The sequence below is a fragment of the Narcine bancroftii genome, chromosome 1 (genome assembly GCF_036971445.1).
Source record: "Narcine bancroftii isolate sNarBan1 chromosome 1, sNarBan1.hap1, whole genome shotgun sequence".
Lineage (NCBI taxonomy): Eukaryota > Metazoa > Chordata > Chondrichthyes > Torpediniformes > Narcinidae > Narcine > Narcine bancroftii.
In genome coordinates this window covers 449,369,785-449,391,659 of record NC_091469.1, presented here as the reverse complement: position 1 = coordinate 449,391,659, position 21,875 = coordinate 449,369,785, and the positions used below count along the sequence as shown (strand labels likewise).

General features: G+C 41.8%; 1 protein-coding gene across 1 annotated transcript in view; it reads left to right on the top strand.

Moving 5' to 3' along the window:
- The first annotated feature begins 4,125 nt into the window (after positions 1 to 4,125).
- Positions 4,126 to 21,875, top strand: part of rab18a (RAB18A, member RAS oncogene family) — a 107,018-nt gene continuing 89,268 nt past the window's right edge. The window contains exons 1-2 of the mRNA XM_069914541.1: positions 4,126 to 4,310; positions 13,985 to 14,040. Of these exons, the coding sequence (XP_069770642.1) occupies positions 4,243 to 4,310; positions 13,985 to 14,040 (124 nt within the window). The 5' untranslated portion in view covers positions 4,126 to 4,242. The remainder of the gene's footprint in view (positions 4,311 to 13,984; positions 14,041 to 21,875) is intronic.

The window sequence follows — 21,875 nt, the reverse complement described above, 5'->3', positions numbered from 1 at the left end:
ATTTTCTCTCCCATTCTCTAAAGGAAAGGTTATCTATTGTGAAGGGGATTAGTTGATTTTGCGTCAATATTACTTTTGGTAGTTGATAATTTATTTTATTCCTTTCTACGTGAATCTTCTTCCAAATGTTGAGCAGATGGTGCAGTACTGGTGATTTCCCATTTTGTACCAGCTTTTCATCCCACTTATATAGTATATGTTCAGGTACCTTCTCCCCTATTTTATCTAGCTCTAATCTGGTCCAATCTGGTTTTTCCCTTGTTTGATTAAAAATCTGCTATTCCATAATAATTCTTAAAGTTTGGTGGCTGTAAGCCCCCTTGTTTGTACCATTCTGTTAATTTATCTACTGCTATCCTCGGATTCCCCCCTTTCCATAAGAATTTCTTTATTATTTTCTTTAGCTCCTTGAAGAATTTCTCTGTTAGGTGAATTGGTAATGATTGGATTAGGTATTGTATCCTTGGGAAGATATTCATTTTAATGCAATTTACCCTTCCTATCAGTGTTAGTTGTAAATCTTTCCAATGTTCTAAGTCGTCTTTTAATTTCTTCATTAATGGCTGATAATTTAGTTTGTATAGATGGCCTAGATTATTATCTAGTTGAATACTTAGGTATCGGATTGCTTGTGTTTGCCATTTAAATGACAATTCTTTCTTAAACTTTGTGAAATCCGCATTATTCATTGGCATCGCTTCACTTTTATTTGCATTGATCTTGTACCCCGATACTTTTCTATATTCCTTTAATTTTTTAATGTAATTCTTTTATTTCTGGTTCTGTTAAGCATACTATGACATCATCTGCAAATAGACTGATTTTATATTCCTTCTCTTTTATTTTTATCACTCTTATTTTATTTTCTGTTCTTATCAGTTCTGCCAAGAGTTCTATAGCTAACACGAACAGCGACGGAGATAGTGGACATCCTTGCCTAGTTGACCTGCTTAATTTAAATTGGTTTGATATATATCCATTTACTGTCACCTTCACCAATGGTTCCTTATATAATGCTCTAATCCATTTAATATATTTCTCTGGTAGGTTGAACCTCTGTAGTATTTTGAATAAATAATTCCATTCTACTCTGTCAAAGGCTTTCTCTGCGTCTAAGGCAACTGCCACTGTTGGCGTCTTGTTTCCTTGTACTGCGTGGATTAAGTTAATGAACTTACAGATGTTGTCCGTTGTTCGTCTTTTCTTAATAAATCCAGTTTGATCTAGTTTTACTATTTTTGGCACACAGTCGGCCAATCTGTTTGCTAATAGTTTAGGTATCTTATATTCTGTGTTGAGTAGAGATGTTGGTCTATACGATGTTGGTGTTAGTGGATCTTTCCCCGTCTTTGGTATTACTGTAATTATTGTTGTTTTGCATGAATCTGGCATGTGTTTCTTCAATCTGGTTCATTACTTCCAGGAGAGGAGGAATTAATAATCTTTAAATCTTATATAGAATTGTATTGGGAGTCTGTCCTCTCCTGGCATTTTATTGTTCGGTAGTTTTTTTTAATATATCCTGATTTCCTCTATTTCAAATGATTTTATTAATTTGTTTTGCTCCTCCTCTTGCAATTTTGGTAGTTCAATTTTAGCTAGAAACTCATCTATTTTGTCTTCTCTCCCTTAGTTTGATATAATTGCTCGTAGAAATCCTTCAAGTTTTCATTGATCTCTGTTGGGTTATATGTAATTTGTTTGTCCTTTACCCTTGATGCCAACACCGTTGTTGTAGTTTGTTCTATCTTAAGCTGCCAAGCTAGTAATTTGTGCGTGCTTCGTATTTTAATTTTTTGTCTGCCAATTCTCTTCTTTTTGTTGTATCTTCCCTTGTTGCTAATTCTTTTTCTGTACTTGCTAGTTCCCTTTCCAGCTGTTCTATTTCCTGACTGTAGTCCTTCTTCATCTTAGTTACATAACTTATTATCTGCCCTCTGATGAATGCTTTCATTGCATTCCATAATATAAATTTATCTTTCACTGATTCCATATTTATTTCAAAGTACATTTTAATTTGTCACTCAATGAATTCTCTAAAATCCTATCTTTTATGTAACATGGAGTTTAATCTCCATCTATACATTCTTGGTGGGATATCCTCCAGCTCTATTGCTAATAACAGGGGTCAGTGATCTGATAACAATCTAGCTTTATATTCCGTTTTTCTAACCCTCCCTTGGATGTGGGCTGACAACAGGAACAGGTCTATCCTTGAATATGTTTTGTGTCTACCCAAATAATATGAGTATTCCTTCTCCTTTTGGTGTTGTCTCCTCCATATATCCAAAAGTTGCATTTCCTGCATCGATTTAACCATAAATTTGGTTACTTTGTTCTTTCTGGTCGTCTTTTGTCCAGTTTTGTCCATCTTTGAGTCCAAATTAAGGTTAAAGTCCCCTCCTATCAGTATATTCCCCTGCGTATCTGCAATCTTCAAAAAGATATCTTGCATAAATTTTAAATCCTTTTCATTAGGTGCATATAGATTGAGCAAATTCCAAAATTCTGAGTATATCTGACACTTTATCATTGCATACCTCCCTGCTGGATCTATTATTTCCTTCTCTATTTTGATTGGTACATTTTTATTGATTAATATAGCTACTCCTCTGGATTTTGAATTATATGATGCTGCCGTTACGTGCCCTACCCAGTCTCTCCTTAATTTCTTGTGTTCCACTTCAGTTAGATGTGTTTCCTGCACGAATGCTATATCAATTTTTTCTTTCTTCAGTAAATTTAACAGCCTCTTGCTTTTGATTTGGTTATATATTCCATTAATACTTATAGTCATATAGTTCAACATGGCCATTTCATACTTTGTTTACTTCTCATTTCTGCTTCCTCATCACCACCTTTCCCCCTTATCTATGTTTTTTTTGAACGCACTGTAAGACAACACTTCTAAAACATAAAATATTTCCACTATTCCCTCATCTAAAATTCCCTTAACCGCAAATGTCCCCCCCTCTCTGAGTTGCCCCTTGTTCCTTGCTGGGCAACCACAAGTCCCCTCTCTATTTGGATTGCGAACCCTCTCGAAAGCGTCAACTGATCTCGCAGTGACTGTTATTCTCTGCCATCCAACCCCCTCCAGAAGTCTTTAATCTTCACATATAACAAAGCTCACCCTAATTCCCCCCTTACTTCCCTTTTCTTCCCCTTCTTAGTTCTTATTATTACATTATTTTTCTTCTTATATGAAGTTTGTCTCATTCTTGTTCTTGTTACATCTCTTCATCTCTCTGTCTGTTTTGCAGGTGTTCTGCAAATTCTCGTGCTTTCTCTGGATCCTAGAACAGTCTGCTTTGCTGCCCTGGGATAACTATTTTAAGCACTGCTGGATATCTTAACATAAATTTATAGCCTTTCTTCCATAGAATCCATTTTGCTGCGTTAAACTCCTTCCTCTCCTTCAGGAGCTCAAAACTTATGTCTGGATAGAAATTTTTTTTTTGACCTTTGAATTCCAGTGGCTTTTTGTCTCCTCATTTTTTTCATTGCCTTCTCCAATATATTTTGTCGTATATCTCAGAAATTTTACTAGAATGGATCTTGGTTTTTATTGTGGCTGTGGTTTTGGGGCTAATTTTCTGTGTGCCTTTTCTATCTCCATTCCTTCCTGTATTTCTGGCATTCCTAGGACCCTGGGGATCGATTCTTTTATAAATTCTTTCATATCTTTGCCTTCTTCATCTTCCTTAAGGCCCACTATCTTTATATTGTTTCTCCTATTATAGTTTTCCATTCTATCCATCTTCTGAGCTAATAACTCCTGTGTTTCTTTCACTTCTTTATCAGTTTTTTCCAATTTTCTTTTTAAGTCGTCCACTTCCATTTCTATGGCTGTTTCTCATTCTTCCACCTTGTGGTGGTGGGGGGGTGAGAGGGGGGTGGGGGGGTGAGAGGGGGGTGGGGGGGTGGTGGTGAGGGGGTGGGGGGGGAGTGGTGGTGGGGGGGTGGTGGGGTAGGGGGGGGTGGTGGTGGTGGGGAAAATGAACGCCAAAAACAATTCGGTCCTTGTTCGCGTCCAAACGCTGCGGGGCGATTGCAACAAAGTAACGGAGTGACGTCAGATTCTGCCAAAGCGCAACGTCACGGATGGGGGCGGTGCTTCCAGACGTCGTCGGTGGGGGGAGCCGTAAACTGTGCTTTGTTTCTCGGGCTGTCGTAAAACCGAAGACGAAGAGGCTCATCTTGCCAGTGGGATTTTGTGACGCGCGAGCGGTGGAGGGAACGATGGAGGAAGATATCTTGACCACCCTCAAAATTCTAATCATTGGCGAGAGCGGTGTCGGCAAGTCCAGGTGAGGCGGTGCAGGGCTCCGGCTCCGCTGGCGGGTCGGGCCGGCGGCCGCGGCCTCCCTGACGCAGCACAGGCCTGCTGCTCCGTCCCTTTGGGCTGGGGCATGGCAGCCCTTTCCGAGTCTCCCTCTTCTGCGGTGCCGCATCTCCTGGAGGGGAAGGCAGGGCGGGGAGTGGGAACGTCAACAGCGAAAGGAAGAGAAGGCGCAGGGACTCAGGGGGTCGGGGGGAACAGTCAAGATTCGTTGTCATCAGGTGGCATGAAAATCGCCTGCTGGAAGGTGGACAGATACGTCATTGGGCTGAAAGCGCCTCCTGCCCTTTCAGGTGGCCAAGCTGGATAGTTTGGCAACATGCGGCTGTGGGGAGGCCACCTGAATGGGCAGGAGGCGCCTGCAAGGGGAGCTTTGGAACCCTCCTCCGAGAGGGATAATCGCCTGAGCGCAGCGGCCGCCCCCCAACCATCTGAACGCAGCCGCTTTTAAGGGATGACAGTCAGCTGGCGAGCGCCTGACAGCTCCTCTCCCGGATGCCCCTGTGATGTCGGGGCAGGGGCAGCTGGCTGGGCTGCCCCTGCCGACACGATGCCAGAAGCCGACTCGAGCGCCGGCCGCTCCAGCCCCGTGAGTGGGGAGAGAGCGGGATCAGTGTGGGGACATCCCGCGCTGACAGCCAGCCAGCCTGAATTGGCGGCCCAAGGGCCAGGAGCCGGAATGTGCTCCGATGCGCGACTGTCCTTTCGGGTGGCCAGCGTTGCGCTGTAAACCCTGCCACCTGAACGGCAATTTAAAGGGCCGCTTCTGCTTCTTCAGGCGCGTTCTTCGTGCAGAATGCACCTGAAAAAGCCCTTTGAAGCAGGGAAAACACCCGTCTGGGAAGGTGGAGGTTCTTCACCCTTACGCCTAGAAACTTGCCTCTGTGAACGCACCGTCGCCGGCTCTGAGTCGCGGAATTCAACCCTTCTCACGGAAGGATAATGGGCAGGGCTGAAAGCGGCTAGTTAGGGACTGCCATCAGCCAGTGACCCATCTCCCCACTCACTCCTCTCCGTCTGGGGCAGCAGGGGCTGTGACAGCCTCATCAGGCCGCTTCAGCCTTCGGGGCCCCTCTCTGCAGCTCAAAACGCGGAAGGGCAATGGCTGTCTTCCCTACCCATAATCTCCCATGCAGCTGGAACTGTTCTGGGAAACAGTATTTATGATGGGTGCGCTATGGCACCAATCACCCCGCCTCCATCGGATCCGGAGGGCGCTCCGAGGTGCCTCTTGATATGAATGGGGCGCTGGAGCAGCCTTTTAGGCCTGCTGTCTGAAAGGTAAGCTTTAAGTTTTCAATCCGCTCCGGCCCCCGGGCGGAGGCCTAATATGAAGTGGCCTAAAGATAAACAAAAAAGATCTCTTCCCCCCCCCCCAGAGTCACCGAGTGTCCGTAGATTCACCTCCAGCACTTCCGCAGCCACGCAGAGTCCAGTTCAAACCATTGGCAACCTGAGCTCCAGATCCAAACCTCCGATATGGTCAGGAACCCTTCAGCACCCCCTCGCATTCCAGTTCTGATACCTGGTACTCCTGCAGCCAGTTTCCAGCAGTCCACAGCCAGTGTGAGTCTCCGGACAGAAGTCTCCAGTAGCTCTCAGCCTTTGTGGGTTCTTCACGTTGTCAGCATCCTGTTGCAGGCATGGCTCTTTCAGCTCCAATGCCCTCTCACAAGCCCATTGCCATGTGAGTCATCTCCTCTGCTTCTTCTCAGATGGGGGAATGGTCTCCCTGTTTTCTCATGCCCTGCACCAGTCCTACACTTACCTGGACTCTACAACCACTCGTGACTGCTGGCGATCATAGGCACCACCACCTTGGGCGCAGACCCCGCCGTCGTGGGATTTTAAATGAAACTACTGTTGGCTCCTTTAACAGGCTGTTCAAAGCCTGTGCGGAACTGGCGGCGGTTGACTGGGGTGGTTGGACCCCACAGGAGAACTGTATTTCCACTCCTTGCACCCCGCGGGCCCACACCAGCGGCAGTGCTGCCGTTACAGTGTCTCTGGCTGTGCTGTCATTTTTGATCACAACTGCACTCCCATTTCTGACTGTACGTGTTTCCAAGCACCCGTGTCAAGAGTCCAGGACCTCAAATTCCAATAATTTTTCTGTTTAAAAATGGAAGTTGGGACTAACATTTAATTGAATAACAAGACTAAATTTAGTAAAATGCACCCCCAACATTGGTAATCATTTTAAATTATAGTCATACTGCCTCACAGCTTAAATTATTGTAACATTTACCCGTAGTAACAATAATTGTATCCCAAAACTTGGGTCATACTGTTCCATCATTTATCACAACTGTGTTAATATAAGCATTAACTTCCAGTCCTAAATGCTAATTTCTCTGAGGAACATTTAAACTTAAAACTAAACATTCCAGCCTGAAATCCAAGGTTGAAGTTGATTATCATCTTGCTGTATATTCAAACAGATGAAACAGCATTTCTTTGGACCATGATGCCCACACGATAGACGCTACATAATAATTACATGTATGCACAATGCACAAAGATACAAGTTAAAATGTATATTTTTTTAAACTGTATACATATCAACTAAATCTCAGATGCCAAGATCAAAAAAGAGGTTGATAACAGACTGGCAAAGGCAAACAGCACATTTGGCAGGCTGTACAAAGGAGTCTGGAACAACAAGCATCTGAAGAAAGGCACAAAGATGAGTCTGTACAGAGCTGTTGTACTGACCACCCTCCTGTACAGCTCCGAGTCGTGGTCACCTATCATCACCACCTACAACTCCTTGAGCACTTCCACCAGCACTGCCTTTGCACCATCCTCAAATAGGCGGAGGTTATCAGTTTCGAGACCATGCTGTTGAACATGCAGCTACACTGTGTGGGGCACGTTTCTAGGATGGAGGATCCTCGCCTTCCAAAGATTGTGCTGCATGGCAAACTCTTCACTGGCCACTGTGATAGCGGGGCTCTGAATAAAGGGGAACAAGGACTCTGAAAGTTCCCTTGGTGCCTGATATATTAATCATTGCCAATGAATGGTCTGCTCTAGCCTCCAATCGTGTGGCCTGGCAACATACCTTTTACCAGTCTGTCTCCTCTTTTGAGAACACACACAGGGTAGCCTTAAGGACAAAAGGAGATAGAGGAAGAATTTTGACACAGCAGCACCAAACCCAGAACTGAATTTCCCTGGCAGCCGCTGCAGCTGGGCATGTCTGTTCAACATTGGCCTCGTCAGCCACTAGCCAGCCTGGAGCATGGGATTATTTTCTTGGTGACAGGATATTGTTCATTAATCTCACAGCCTGCAGGAAGAAGCTATTTCCTACCCTGGCAGTCTTGATTTTGATGCTCCACTACCTGCTTCTGGAAGGTAGTGAGTTAAAGTTCTTTGTTTGGATAAAAAGGGTCTTCTATAATTCGATGAGCCCTATTTAAGCATCATTCCCAGTAATAGAGGAAAGGGAGACTTCAGTGATCTTCTTGGTTGTTTTGATGATCCTCTGTATTGATCTCTGGTCTAGTGATTTGCAGCTACTATACCACCCAATGATGGAGCAAAATAGGACACACTCAATTGTACTGCAAAAAGTTGTCAAAATGGGCTGGTTGCTTTGCCCTCCTCAACCTCCTTAGGAGGTGCAGTCACTTTTGCACCCTCCTCAATAATGAGAAGGTGTTGTGGGCCCAGGATAGGTCATTCTTTTTAGGCATAGCAAAGAACCATGTGCTCTCTGCTCTCCATGACAGAATCATTGATGTGTAATAGAGAATGGTCGACCCTCATCCTCCAGAAGACGACAATTATCTTCTATGTCTTGTTCACATTGAGATTCTAGCCCCTTTCACACTTGCAAGTGATCCCAGGAATTTAACGCCAATCGGCCTTTAAATTATCTAGTGTGAAAGCAAAATCAGCTCAACGCCAGTGTCAGATAACGTCAGCTCATGCCGGCGATTGATGGCCTCGACCCCTAGTATGATCCCCGGGGTCTGCAGAAGCTAGCGTTGCAATCATTCAAATGTGAAATGGGCAATTGGATTGTGGGATTGAAATGACCCAAGTTTTTGCGTGAGTGAAGGAACATGAAGGAAGCAAAGATTAAAATAAAGGTATAAACTTTGCTGTGGGGAAAAAACGCAGCAGGAGAGAGGAGAGGAAATAATTAGGAATAAATAGCAATTCCAGGCAATTTTAAACAGCGTGGGAAAATTAGTAATGCTATAGCGCACAATTTATAAAGACCATGGAAAAAAGCAATGGCGGACCTGACTTCCCAGAATGGTATGTGGCAGAGATACTTCTCCATGAATGCTCAGAGCATGCAGCCAAGCATACAGTCCTTCCTCTAATGCAGTGGTTCCCAACCTTTTTCTTCCAACTCACATACCACTTTAAGTATTCCCTACGCCATAAGTGCTTTGTGATTAGTAAAGGATTGCTTAAGGAGGTAGGTGGGTGGAAAGAAATAAATTTAAAAACCACTGTTTTAATCATACCTAATTGACTGTTATATGCACGGTTTCATAACTCCAAAGGAAATGGGCCAATGACAATTTTTCTCAAGGAAGGTTCTTAACCTTCCCTTCCCACTCACATACCACCTTAAGCTTACTAATCACAGAGCACTAATGACATAGAGAATACTTAAAGCAGTATGTGAGTGAAAAGAAAAAGGTTGAGAACCACTTCTCTAATGCATGGAATTCTGGGAGGGCAGGTCTGCCATCGGTTTTTTTAAATCGCTATTTATAAATTTTACATGATAGTGCTACCAGCTTTCCCACTCTATATAAATTGTACTTTTGCACTACAGACTTTCCTACACTATATAATTTGAGCGCTATGGCGCTACTGTAACAATATTAATATTTGGGAAGATTTTATAAGATTTAGAGTAGGTCATATGCATTCACACATTTTAAAACAGATCTTATTTGAAGGACTGAAGAATTCACATTGCAGGATCTCTTGGAGAACGTAAGCATCTTTCACAAGTAAGTGTTAATTGAACTGAAAATGTTTGACCATTGTCTTGCTGGAGTCATGCTGTCTATCAGTACCCTTTCTGCAAAGTGCTCACAGAAAGTTCAATTCTGGATTGTTTATCTAAGATAACTTGAAAGAAGAAAGAACTCCTGTTGTTTTCTGGAGAAGATGGGGGTTTTGCAAGACATGAGCCACATGCTCTCTTTAGAGTTTCAGTTGGTGAGAGAGAGAGAGGAGAATTTATACATGTTAAATTCTATACACAATACGGTGATTGCTTGCAACCAGAGAACTTGGAAGAAGGAGAAGTGAGATTGAACTGTGAACCAAAGAACTTGAATTTACACACACATTATATATACGTGCGCTTAGAATTAGAAGGGAGTAATTTGGGTTAGTATATAGTATAATTGTAGAGTTCAGATAAAGTTTGATTCTATTTTCATGTTTGAAGTTGATTAAAAATAACTTTTGTTTTGAAAGCCACTTGTCTTGGTGAATGTCTATTGCTGCTGGGTTTTAGGGTCCTTTGGGTTCTTAACACTACCAACTTTCCCACCCTGTTTAAAAATTGTCCGGTATTACTATTTATTGCTAGCACTTTCCCATGGTCCCTTATAAAGGTTTATATAAGTTGGCACAACAACAACAGGGGCTGAAGAGCTCATACTATGCTGTACATAAAGCTTAAATATTTTATAACTAGACATGATTAATTTTGTTTAAATATAAGATCATAATACATTGATCTGGATTTAGGGCAGGCCTACCATCACTTGATACATCATGACATCAGCAGTAGAAGATAGAACAGTCCTAACCCCGGGGATGGTTCCTTGCAAGTGTGAAAGCGTTCAGTGTCCCAGTTAGGAGTGGTTAATGTGTGAAAAGCCAAACCCCCATTCCTTTCCCAGGACAGTGAATGGCCAATTTAGTGGGACACAAGTGTTAAAGGGGCTTCGGACTGTTGTTCTCTCACTATTTTGCAATCTGCTCAACCTCCTCTCTGTAAGCCGACTTGAGCTTGTTGTTGTGAATCAGCAGCGTGAACAGTAGCGGGCTGAGCACACATCCCTGAGATGCGCCAGTATTTAGCAAGATAAGACTTTAGGTTTTTCTACCAAATTGGACTGACTTTGATACCAATAACATCACGTACTAATATAACACGATCTTCACATTGCTAAATGCTTTATTCTGAGTCCCTTTGGTGTAATTAAGGCATTTCCTCAAAACAGCCTGAAGTTAAAAGCCCAAATTAAGCCCTTTAAATCAACGAACCTCAAACTGAATTGCAGTAACACAAGTCGCTCTTTAACATGCTGAACATCCCAGTGCTACGTTTCATTATTTAACAAAATTTACCAGCATTATGAAAGCTTTTAGATATTAAAATTGGACAAAGATCATAATTGCTTCTGACATTGAAGAAAGCAACCTATGCAGATCAACATTTTCAGTGATGTGGAGTCTGATTGTAGCTGAGTAATTTTAACCTCATGCAATTTCTGGCAACCAAGAACAGTGAACCAACAAATAGGCAGAACAGCTAATTTTATTGATTAAGGAATTAGTTGAAATGTAAACTTTTAAAAATTATTATGATTTATTGGATTTTTAAATGTATATGTTGATATGCTCCGTAATTGGAGCCACAAATGGATAGGATACTGTATTGCAAAAAGCATTTGATATGCTTATCTTCATGGGCCACAGTATGGAGTAAAAGAGTTGGCGTGTGATGTTGCAGTTGTATAAAATGTTACTTGGACTGTTCTTGGGACATTGGAGTATTGGGTACAATATTGCTCATTACACTGTGGAAAATGTGGTATCAATAGCGAGAGAGTGTGCTGAAGAGATTCACAAGGATGTTTCCTGGAGTGGAGGACTAGTAAAAAGTAGAGACTACATTAATTCCTACAGGAACACAGGTGGCTAAGCAATTACCTTATTGGTGTTTACTAAATGAACGGGGGTAAAATAAATAGTCAGATTCTTTTACCCAGGTAATTCCTTAATCTCCTATTTTTAATCTGTACATTTCTGATTCTTTAATTCTCTGTGACGATCCATCCAAAATAGAGAGGAATAAATTTCATAGTTATCCAGTGAGTCTGATGGGTTCCTACTCATATTGCACTGAATGAGAAGTTTCCATTAAACATTGACACCATGTGGTGGTAAATGGAGAGTGATTTGCTCACACTGGCAATCTGCAAGGAAAGATATAGGATTATCCAGTAATGCTGAATGGGAAAATAGTCTGATTTCTGTGTGGCAGTGCTTTGAAAAAGGGATGTAATTGATTGATGATGGAATGTTACATCTGTGGAAAGGATATTTTATATTTGTAATACAGCACAATTCCAATTATCTGAAATTGGATTTTCCAAAATCCTCATTTATCCAAAATTTTTTCAGAGCTGAACTGACTCACAGGTTGAAAAAAAAATTCACCCGACCTGAAATTAGAATGACGATTGTCCTCATTTCAGGTAACTCCCTCCCCTCTCTCTTTTCATTTCTTCTTTACCTTCCTCTATTGACTTTTCTCTTCAACTCTCCCTCTCCTATTGTGCTATTGGTCTCCCAGCCACGCCACAAGTGATCAGAAGAATCCCTTAACCTGGCATCAAGGAGAGTGGCCTCCTAGGCAGGAGCAGGGCCTCTGGCTCCCAGGTGGGATTGGGGACCTTGGGCTCAGTGGCATTTCCCTCCCCTTTCTCACCCCTTCTCTCCCTCCTCTCCCCTTCCTTCCTTCTCCTCCCTTTTCCTTCCTCCCTCAGCATACTGACTTTAAATCGTCCCTTGGTCTACTACTGCACATGCACAGCAGACTCCCTGGTGTGCATGTGTGGTATGCCTAGGGGAGGATTTGGGGTTGGGACTCAGGCGCTGGGGTCAGGAGCTCCAGTGACCAGGGAGACAGGAGCCTGTCGACACACGAGTGAATGTTCCACCAGCCTGGGAAGCCTCCCCGGGGATCAGCGACAGCGGTGGGTTCCTGTTGGTGATCGCTGGCTGGAATCAATCGGGGATTGGCCACGGCCAGCAGTTTTTTTTGGTGAGAATTAAACATTTTAATGCTTAAAAAGCCTTTCCTTGTTGTTTAAGCATTGATACAAGTGATTTGCTGTTGCTACTGGGCTGTTTTTAAAAAAATGACCAATTCTCCGAAAAAGCCTTTTATCCAAACATGGGCCCAGTCCCAAGCATTTTGGAGAATCAGAATTGCACTGTAGTTGTAAGACAATTTTTTAATCCTTCAGTTTTCTTTGGATTGTAGCATGTTGCCTCTTTGTGATTGCTAAGCATGAATGTTGAAGGTAATCTCAAAATTATTTAGTGAGAAGATGTGGAATATTAACCCAGCAACATTGAAGAAATTTTGTGTCAGGCCAGGGTGTTGATGAAGGAGATTAAATTAGTAAATGATTCCATATGTTTGCTACACTTCATTGTTTAAAATGTTGAGGTTTAAAGCGAGAGTGGAAAGGTTTAAAGGAGATCCGAGAGACAACTTTTTCTACACAAAAGCTCTTATCAGAAAGAACTGCCAGAAGAGGAAGTGGTAGAGGAAGGCACACTTACAATGTTTAAAATGCATTTGGACAAGTATGTGGATAGGAAATGAGCCAAATATAACCAAACAGAACTAGTTCAGGAAGGCACCTTGGTCTGCATGAATGAGTCAGGCCAAAGGGCCTGCTTCTGTGCTGCACCACTCACATATGTATAGAAACATAAAGTCTGCCAGATATTGTACTGGGCAAGATTTCCTGTTATCCAGTTGGGATAGTGAGGAATCTGTTTATCCAATGACAGTGGCTTGTTGGGAAGAATTCTGATTAAGCAGAGTCGGTGCATTGGAGATGTTATAATTGCAAAGTGATTATGGTGAAAGGTGTCATTTTGTTCATTGATATTACACTAAAAAAGGTTTGGTTATTCCAGTTTCTGCAGTTGTTGCTGTATTTTGAGATGACAGGATGATTTTGTAGACTCTTTATTCCGATGTTGCACTTCTAGGCATTTTATACTTCAGTTACAGTAAATGCATGTGTGAACATAAATATCAAAGTTGTATTTTTAACATATACATTGCCAATAATTAATGGAATTTTATGATAAACACATCTGCCACTATTCCAGCCACCACAGAATACACTTAAAATGTTGACGTCCCATATTAAATTAAAATATTTAACATCTAACTACGGTAGTTCAACAGATGTTTTACACAAATATATAGTTGAAAAAAGTATATTCCTAGGAATCTTTCTACTTCATCTTTTTCTAGGAATCATTTCAGATGGTCAGATTATTTTTTCAAATGTTTAAACAATAAATACCCCCTTTTTAATTGGACACATATTAATTTCCAAACTTGATTATTAAAATTTGCAGGTCATTTAAAGATCCATGTTAGAAAGGAAATATCTTCATAATAATCATAATGTTTTGTTAAAGCCATAAATAGTTCCTTCCTGCTTATTGTAACAATAAAAAAATGGGAAATTACTAATTTTACTGACCAGTGTTCCTCAGGTAGATCATAATACTTTGTCCATTTTAAACAGAAATTCTCTGACACTTCCTCTTTTTAATGCTTGGTAAAATCTCAGAGCTTTATTTATCATGTGACCCGTTTTAATTTTTCAGCTTACTACTACGATTTACAGACGATACCTTTGATCCAGAGCTTGCTGCTACAATTGGTAAGTTTGTCCTGCAGTAGATTAGCAACATTAATCTTGGGAATGTGATTGTGGAAATGTACATATTTGAACTCAGAAAAATTCAAGATTATTTATCAGATTGCATACCCCTTACCTGAAATGCTTGGGACCAGACTTTTTTGGTGGCTTTTTTCAGATTTTGGAACAATGAAACAAAGCAGCGCAGTAGCATCAGCAGGATTACCTATATCAGCGGTTAAACAATAAAAAAACAGCAGGCTTTTTGAGTGCCGACATTATGCCACAAGTGGAAAATTTACATGAAGTAATGTTTAGTACTTACCAAAAATAACTTTGATCTCTGCTTACAAAAGAAGAGCACCTCCCCTCAGCTGCTGCTGCCAGACCCTAACACCTCCCCACCGCCAGTCCCTGACTACAGTCCACTCTCCTGCCTGGGACCCTGGCGTCCCCGTGCCTGCGTGGGAGCTCGAGGCGATCGATGCAGATGGCACCACACCTAATGTTGATGATGGGATTGCCGACTCTGGCTGTAATTGATGCTGAAGACTTGGACCCAGCTCCATTTGGCATCTTCCTGGCCAGAAGCAAGGATTTCATTTTTTTTTTCTCTCTGTTATTGTAATCAAACTGGCGCCAGCAGAGTGTCAGAACCCCACATGGGCAAGTCAGGTGTTGGAATTTTTTTTTCCACTTGTGAAATCATGGCGCTAAATAAAATGTGGTTTTTGTATCTTTTCAGTTTTCGGATCTATGGATAATTTGTACTCGATCTGTAGCTGTCAATAAAACGAATAAAATAATTTCATAATTCAGCAAACAATGAGTTGCTGGAGGAACACAAAGTACAGCACAGTACAGTGTAGGTCCTTTGGCCCATGATGTTGTGCTGACCTTTATAATGCTCCTCCACATCAATCTGGCCCTTAACTCCCTCACAGCCCATAACCCTCCATTTTCTTACATCCATGTGCCTATCTAGGAACTTTTTAAATGCCCATATACCTGCCATTCCTTCCAACTTTCCTCTGACATCTCCCTCAAATGATCTTCCACTCACCTTAAACAGCTATCCTCTGGTATTGGCCATTCCCTCCCGAGTAAAAAGATACTGACTGTCCATTCTAGATATGACTCTCATAATCTTGTAGAAAGTAGAATTATATAATTATCAGTAAAATTAAGATCAAAACTATTTGCAAACTGACTTGAGGCAAATACTTCCGCTTTCCCTGATAGATATTTTCCTTAATAATAAATGATAAATAAGCAAGTCACTGAAGAAAATGATCAAACAACATGTCACTTATGTATCCACGGGAGGGATCTACTGTATCCTTTGTGGCCTTCTCTACATCAGAAAGACTGGGCGCAGTCTGGAAGATCATTTCGCTGAGCACCTTCTCTCTGCATCAGTGACAGGGATCTCCCAGTGGCCAACTCTGTGTTCCATTCCCATATACACATGTCTGTCCATGGCTTCATGTACTATCCCACCAAGACCATCTATAAATTGGAGGAACGACACTTGATTTTCCATCTGGGCACTCGCCAACTGGATGGTAGTAACATTGACTTCTCCGGTTTCTGCTAACTTACTCTCCATTCTCCCTCATTTCCCTTTCCTTTTGTCTTTTTTCCCTTAGCTCTCTACCCCCTTTCCTCCATTCACCGAACCATCCTTCCTCCTCCTGCATGCTGCTGTGCCCTCCTTCCCTTATCCACCTATTACTTCCTGCCTTTAGGTTCCTGCTCCTCCCTTACCTGTCCCCTGCCCTCACTATTTTATTCGCGTGCCTGCCGATATTTTTTCATACCTCGATGAAGCCTGAAACGTTGGTTATGTATCTATCTTTGCTATAAGGTATACTATTTGACCTGCTGGGTTTTTCCAGTATTGTATTTTTTAACTTCAACCACAGTGTCTACAGACTTTCGTGTTTCACATCTTTAAACCTGCCATATTTGCATCGGAGGCTAGTTTAAGAACTTTGCTTATGCATTATTGAGTGGTGTTTCCTTTCAAAAGCTTCATGCACACACTTTTGTGTGAAGAATGCTGAGTAATGCATTTTGGTTTCACAGCAGGTTAGGTAACATGTACAGGTATAAATGGTCACAACATTTCGATATGGACCCTTTATCGAAACAAATGTAGGAAGGGGAGCTGTCAACTGAGGGAAATAGCTTGGTGGAGGTGTGGAAAAAGCTGGGGAATTATGTATTGGGCAGAAGATGGAGGAGGTAGAAATCACTGGGAGGATTAGAGATTAGAGCGAAAAGAAAGAATGGAGTGGATGAGAAATAATGGAATCAAATTAAGATGGGGGTTATATAACATTAGAAAAAATGTAAATTTCTTTGGGTTTAGGATGTCAAGGAGGAATATGATGTGTCATTCCTATATTTCCAATTCCCTTTTCCCTTCTTCCTCCTCCCTTCCCTGTAGCTCCCACATCTTTAATCCCCCCGCCCACCATCTTTTGATCCTGCACCTGAATTTAGCTCCAAGTCCTACCGTGTCTTTACCATTCAGATTCACATTTTCACCCTCCCCCCCCCCGCCCCAGGTCTGTCCTTGACAAAGGTCTCACCTTTGTACCTCAATGAATGGCATGCCCACCATTATACTGAACGTGACTGCTACCACTGCCTCTTCCATGTTCATTTATTTGACAAGGAATTCTGACCCCCTCACCCAACAGTAATGATCCTTTTATCCATCTCCAATAGTCTTTCTCTTAAAACGCCTCACCAGCAAGTTTCCTGCTCTCAAACTTTTTATTTTGAATTGCCAATGCCTGGACTTCTCCACTGCACTCACCGACCCAAATCAGCCCTCCCTTATCCTTGAAAGCACTGCTCTCCACTTCCTCCATACCAACCCAATTCTCTAGTAAGTATGAAAGTAAGATGTGTTATGGTCTGACATACTGGCCTCTGCATTGTGAAGGCCAGATATCAGTTCTTAAATACCTCAGATCTACTGCTTGACCAAGACCCTACTAACTATCATTGGAACTTGTCTGCCAGACCATCATAGATCTCATCACTTCAGGTGATTTCCCTGCCACTGCCTTTAACTTGAGTTTCCCGACCCCACACTGCATGCTTCTATATCCTATCCAAAAATTGCAAACTGAACTGTCCTGGCAGACCTATTGTTCATGACTGCTCTTGCCCCACTAAATTCATCTTTTACTTCAACACCATGGTGACCTCCATCGTCCTGTCCCTTCCCATCTGTATCTGGGATGCCACTCAAGCTGTCCCCCTCTTTGAAAAATTTTACTTTTTTGCCCACAATTGCCTTATCCATTCCCTTTCAGGAAGGTCTCAGGGTGTTCAAATTCTTTCTTGAATGCAATGTCATTCAGTACTCCTCTACTACCACTCTCTCGTACATGGGACTTGTTCTTGCCCTTAACTACTTTTCTCTCAATTTCTTCTATTTCCTCCAAATCCAGAATATAGCCAAAGGCACATACATGGACCCCAGCTATGTACCTGCCTTTTTGTCAGGTACATTGAACAGTCTCAGTCCTATTCTGGTACCACACTCCAACTCTTCTTCTACATTGATGTTAGTTCTTGCAGAACTTAAAAATTTCCTGCCAACTTCTACCCTGTCTTAAATTTATCTAGATCGTTTCAAACACCTCCCCTTTTGGGCCCTTTCTGTCTCTTTCCACAGATATTTATTACAATTTCACTGACTCTCATCAATATGTGAATTATGCCTCTTTCCACCTGCCTCCTACAAGGACGCAATCCCCTTCTCCCAATTTCTCTGCAATGATGCCTTCCAAACAAAGCCATGTAGTGCGCACAACAGGGTATCGCAAACTGTCGCCGGCGCAGTTCTGCGGGCATGCTGAACCATAATACGGACAGCTGAATACTTACTTAATGGACAGCACGTGAGTGGTACTGCGTGCTGAGGAACAGCACGTTGATCTGCTGAGTCTCCTGCTGGAAGGTGCGGGACACAAGGCTTAATTTAAACCTGCCGGTTCCGTGGAGCGGCAGCAAACTTGTAGTGACGTCCCACCTTGTCCCGTGGAGCCTGGGACATGTGATATATAAAAGACACTTGTAAAGTCTGAATAAATAAGACTTGTGTTGACTAACCTGGTTGTGTGTGCATTACTTTAGTAGCTCTACCGAAGTAGCTGCTACAGACATCTATATTTCCTTTCTTTAATAAGCATGGATTAACCGTATCGTTATTAGTAAAGTCCGTATCTGCTCCATTTCTCGTACTTCAGTCCTCGCTCCACCTGCCCCAAGGCAGAACAATGACAGATTCTCTTTGGTCCTCATGAGCCACCTCACCAGTCTCCACCTACGACTCCTTTGCCAACTTCAGAGGGATCTCAGCACCAGCCACATCCTCCCCTCACCTCCCCTATCCTGTTTTTGTAGGAATTAGACTCTCTGAAATTTCCTCATCTGTTCTTCTTCCCCCCCCTCCCACATCCTTTGGCACTTCCTATTGTAAAACTTGTCCCTTTATCTTCCACCTCATCTCCATCCAGGGCCACATTTCAGCCTTCAGGTGAAAGAGAGCTTTACATGTACATTGTCCAACCTGCATTTGGTGAACTAAGTGTGCCAACTCTACATTGGTGAGACCAAACGTAGATTTTGTAATTGCATTGTTGAGGACCGGAGTTATCTAATCTTAAACTCACAGCAGCCAGTTCTCTTCCTCATTCCCACATGATGAGTCTGTGCTCAGCCGCAGCCATAACCAGGGTAAGGCCAAGTGTAAACTTTAAAAAATGTTTTTTCAAATTTTTCGCACTATGAACCATATTAATCAAAATACACACAAACATTTCCCTCTTGAATATACACAGTGTCATTTTCTCCCCTTTTTTCACCCCCTCCCTTCCCTCCCTCCCTCCCACCCCCCTCCAAACCCATTAAACGTTCAAAAAAAACAATACAATAAACCCATTAAACAATGTCATCACACAATGAAAATAAACAAGAAAATTGTGTCATCTACTTTTACACACTGGGTCAGTTCATTTCGTCTTCTCATTCTATCATTTTTAAGGGGTGGAGGTCCGCGGTAGGCCCTCTCTGTTGTATTCCATGTACGGTTCCCAAATTTGTTCAAATAATGTGACTTTATTTTTAAATTATATGTTATTTTTTCCAATGGAATACATTTATTCATTTCCATGTACCATTGCTGTACTCTCAGGCTCTCTTTTGATTTCCAAGTTGACATGATACATTTTTTTGCTACAGCTAAGGCTATCATGATAAATCTTTTTTGAGATTCATCCAGTTTAAAAAATTTTTTTATTTAGTTTTCACACTATGATCCATACTGACCAAAATACGCACAAACATTTCCCTCTTGAATATACAGAGTGTCATTTTCTCCCCTTTTCCCCCCTCCCTTCCCTCCCTCCTTCACCCCACCCACTCAACGTTCAACATATATGATACATTAAACCCATTACACAATGTCGTCACACAATGAAAGTAAACAAGAAATTTGTGTCTTCTAGTTTTACATACTGGGTCAGTTCATTTCATCTTCTTCTCCTTCTGTCACTTTAGGTGGAGGAGGTCCGCGGTAGGACTTCTCTGTTGTGTTCCATGTACGGTTCCCAAATTTGTTCGAATACTGTGATGTTATTTCTTAAATTATATGTTATTTTTTCCAATGGAATACATTTATTCATTTCTCTGTACCATTGCTGAATTCTCAGGCTCTCTTCTGATTTCCAGATTGACATAATACATTTTTTTCTACAGCTAAGGCTATCATAATAAATCTTTTTTGGGCTCCATCCAAATCGAGTCCAAGTTCTTTACTTCTTATATTACTTTTTGGTATGTTGCTTTTTGTGATTTTATTTAATACCTGATTTAGATCTTCTCAAAACTTTTCCACTTTCTCACATGCCCAAATTGCATGTACTGTTGTTCCTGTTTCCTTCTTGCAGCGAAAACATCTGTCTGATACTGTTGGGTCCCATTTATTTAACTTTTGGGGCGTGATGTATATATATATATATATATAGCCTGTGTAACCAATTATATTGTATCATGCGTAACCTCATGTTTATTGTATTTCTCATAGTTCCGGAGCATAGCTTTTCCCATGTTGCATTCTTTGTCTTTATGTTTACATCTTCTTCCCATTTTTGTTTGGGTTTACAGCTTGTTTCCTTGTTCTCTTTCTCTTGCAGTTTGATGTACATGTTTGTTACAAATCTTTTAATTATCATTGTGTCTGTAATCACATATTCAAAATTGCTTCCTTCTGGTAACCTCAGTCTGCTTCCCAATTTGTCCTTCAAGTAGGTTTTCAGTTGGTGGTATGCAAACATTGTACTGTGAGTTATACCATATTTGCACTTCATTTGTTCAAAAGATAATAATTTATTTCCCAAAAAACAATTTTCTATTCTGTTGATCCCTTTTCTCTCACATTCTCTAAAGGAAAGGTTATCTATTGTGAAAGGGATTAGTTGATTTTGTGTCAATATTAATTTTGGTAGTTGATAATTTATTTTATTCCTTTCTACGTGAATCTTCTTCCAAATGTTGAGCAGATGGTGCTGTACTGGTGAATTCCTATGTTGCACCAGCTTTTCATCCCACTTATATAGTATATGTTCAGGTACCTTCTCCCCTATTTTATCTAGCTCTAATCTGGTCCAATCTGGTTTTTCCCTTGTTTGATAAAAATCTGATGGGTATCTTAATTGTGCTTCTCTATAATAATTCTTAAAGTTTGGTAGCTGTAAGCCCCCTTGTTTGTACCATTCTGTTAATTTATCTACCGCTATCCGCGGATTCCCCCCTTTCCATAAGAATTTCCTTATTATTTTCTTTAGCTCCTTGAAGAATTTTTCTGTTAGGTGAATTGGTAATGATTGGAATAGGTATTGTATCCTTGGGAAGATATTAATTTTAATACAATTTACCCTTCCTATCAGTGATAATGGTAAATCTTTCCAATGTTCTAAGTCGTCTTGTATTTTCTTCATTAATGGCTGATGATTTAGTTTGTATTGATGGCCTAGATTATTATCTAGTTGTATACCTAGGTGGCTTGGTTCAGCATCATGCTGAAGAAGATTGAAAAGAGGGTTGGTGCGAGAACACAGCCTTGCTTCACGCCATTGTTAATGGAGAAGGGTTCAGAGAGCTCATTGTTGTATCTGACCCGACCTTGTTGGTTTTCGTGCAGTTGGATAATCATGTTGAGGAACTTTGGGGGACATCCGATGCGCTCTAGTATTTGCCAAAGCCCTTTCCTGCTCACGGTGTCGAAGGCTTTGGTGAGGTCAACAAAGGTGATGTAGAGTCCTTTGTTTTGTTCTCTGCACTTTTCTTGGAGCTGTCTGAGGGCAAAGACCATGTCAGTGGTACCGGATGTAAACAGCGTCTTCATTGTTGGGGTCTTTCATGGCTTGGTTCAGCATGATGCTGAACCAAGCCATGAAAGACCCCAACAATGAAGACGCTGTTTACATCCGGTACCGCACGGATGGCAGTCTCTTCAATCTGAGGCGCCTGCAAGCTCACACCAAGACACAAGAGAAACTTGTCCGTGAACTACTCTTTGCAGATGATGCCGCTTTAGTTGCCCATTCAGAGCCAGCTCTTCAGCGCTTGACGTCCTGCTTTGCGGAAACTGCCAAAATGTTTGGCCTGGAAGTCAGCCTGAAGAAAACTGAGGTCCTCCATCAGCCAGCTCCCCACCATGACTACCAGCCCCCCCACATCTCCATCGGGCACACAAAACTCAAAACGGTCAACCAGTTTACCTATCTCGGCTGCACCATTTCATCAGATGCAAGGATCGACAATGAGATAGA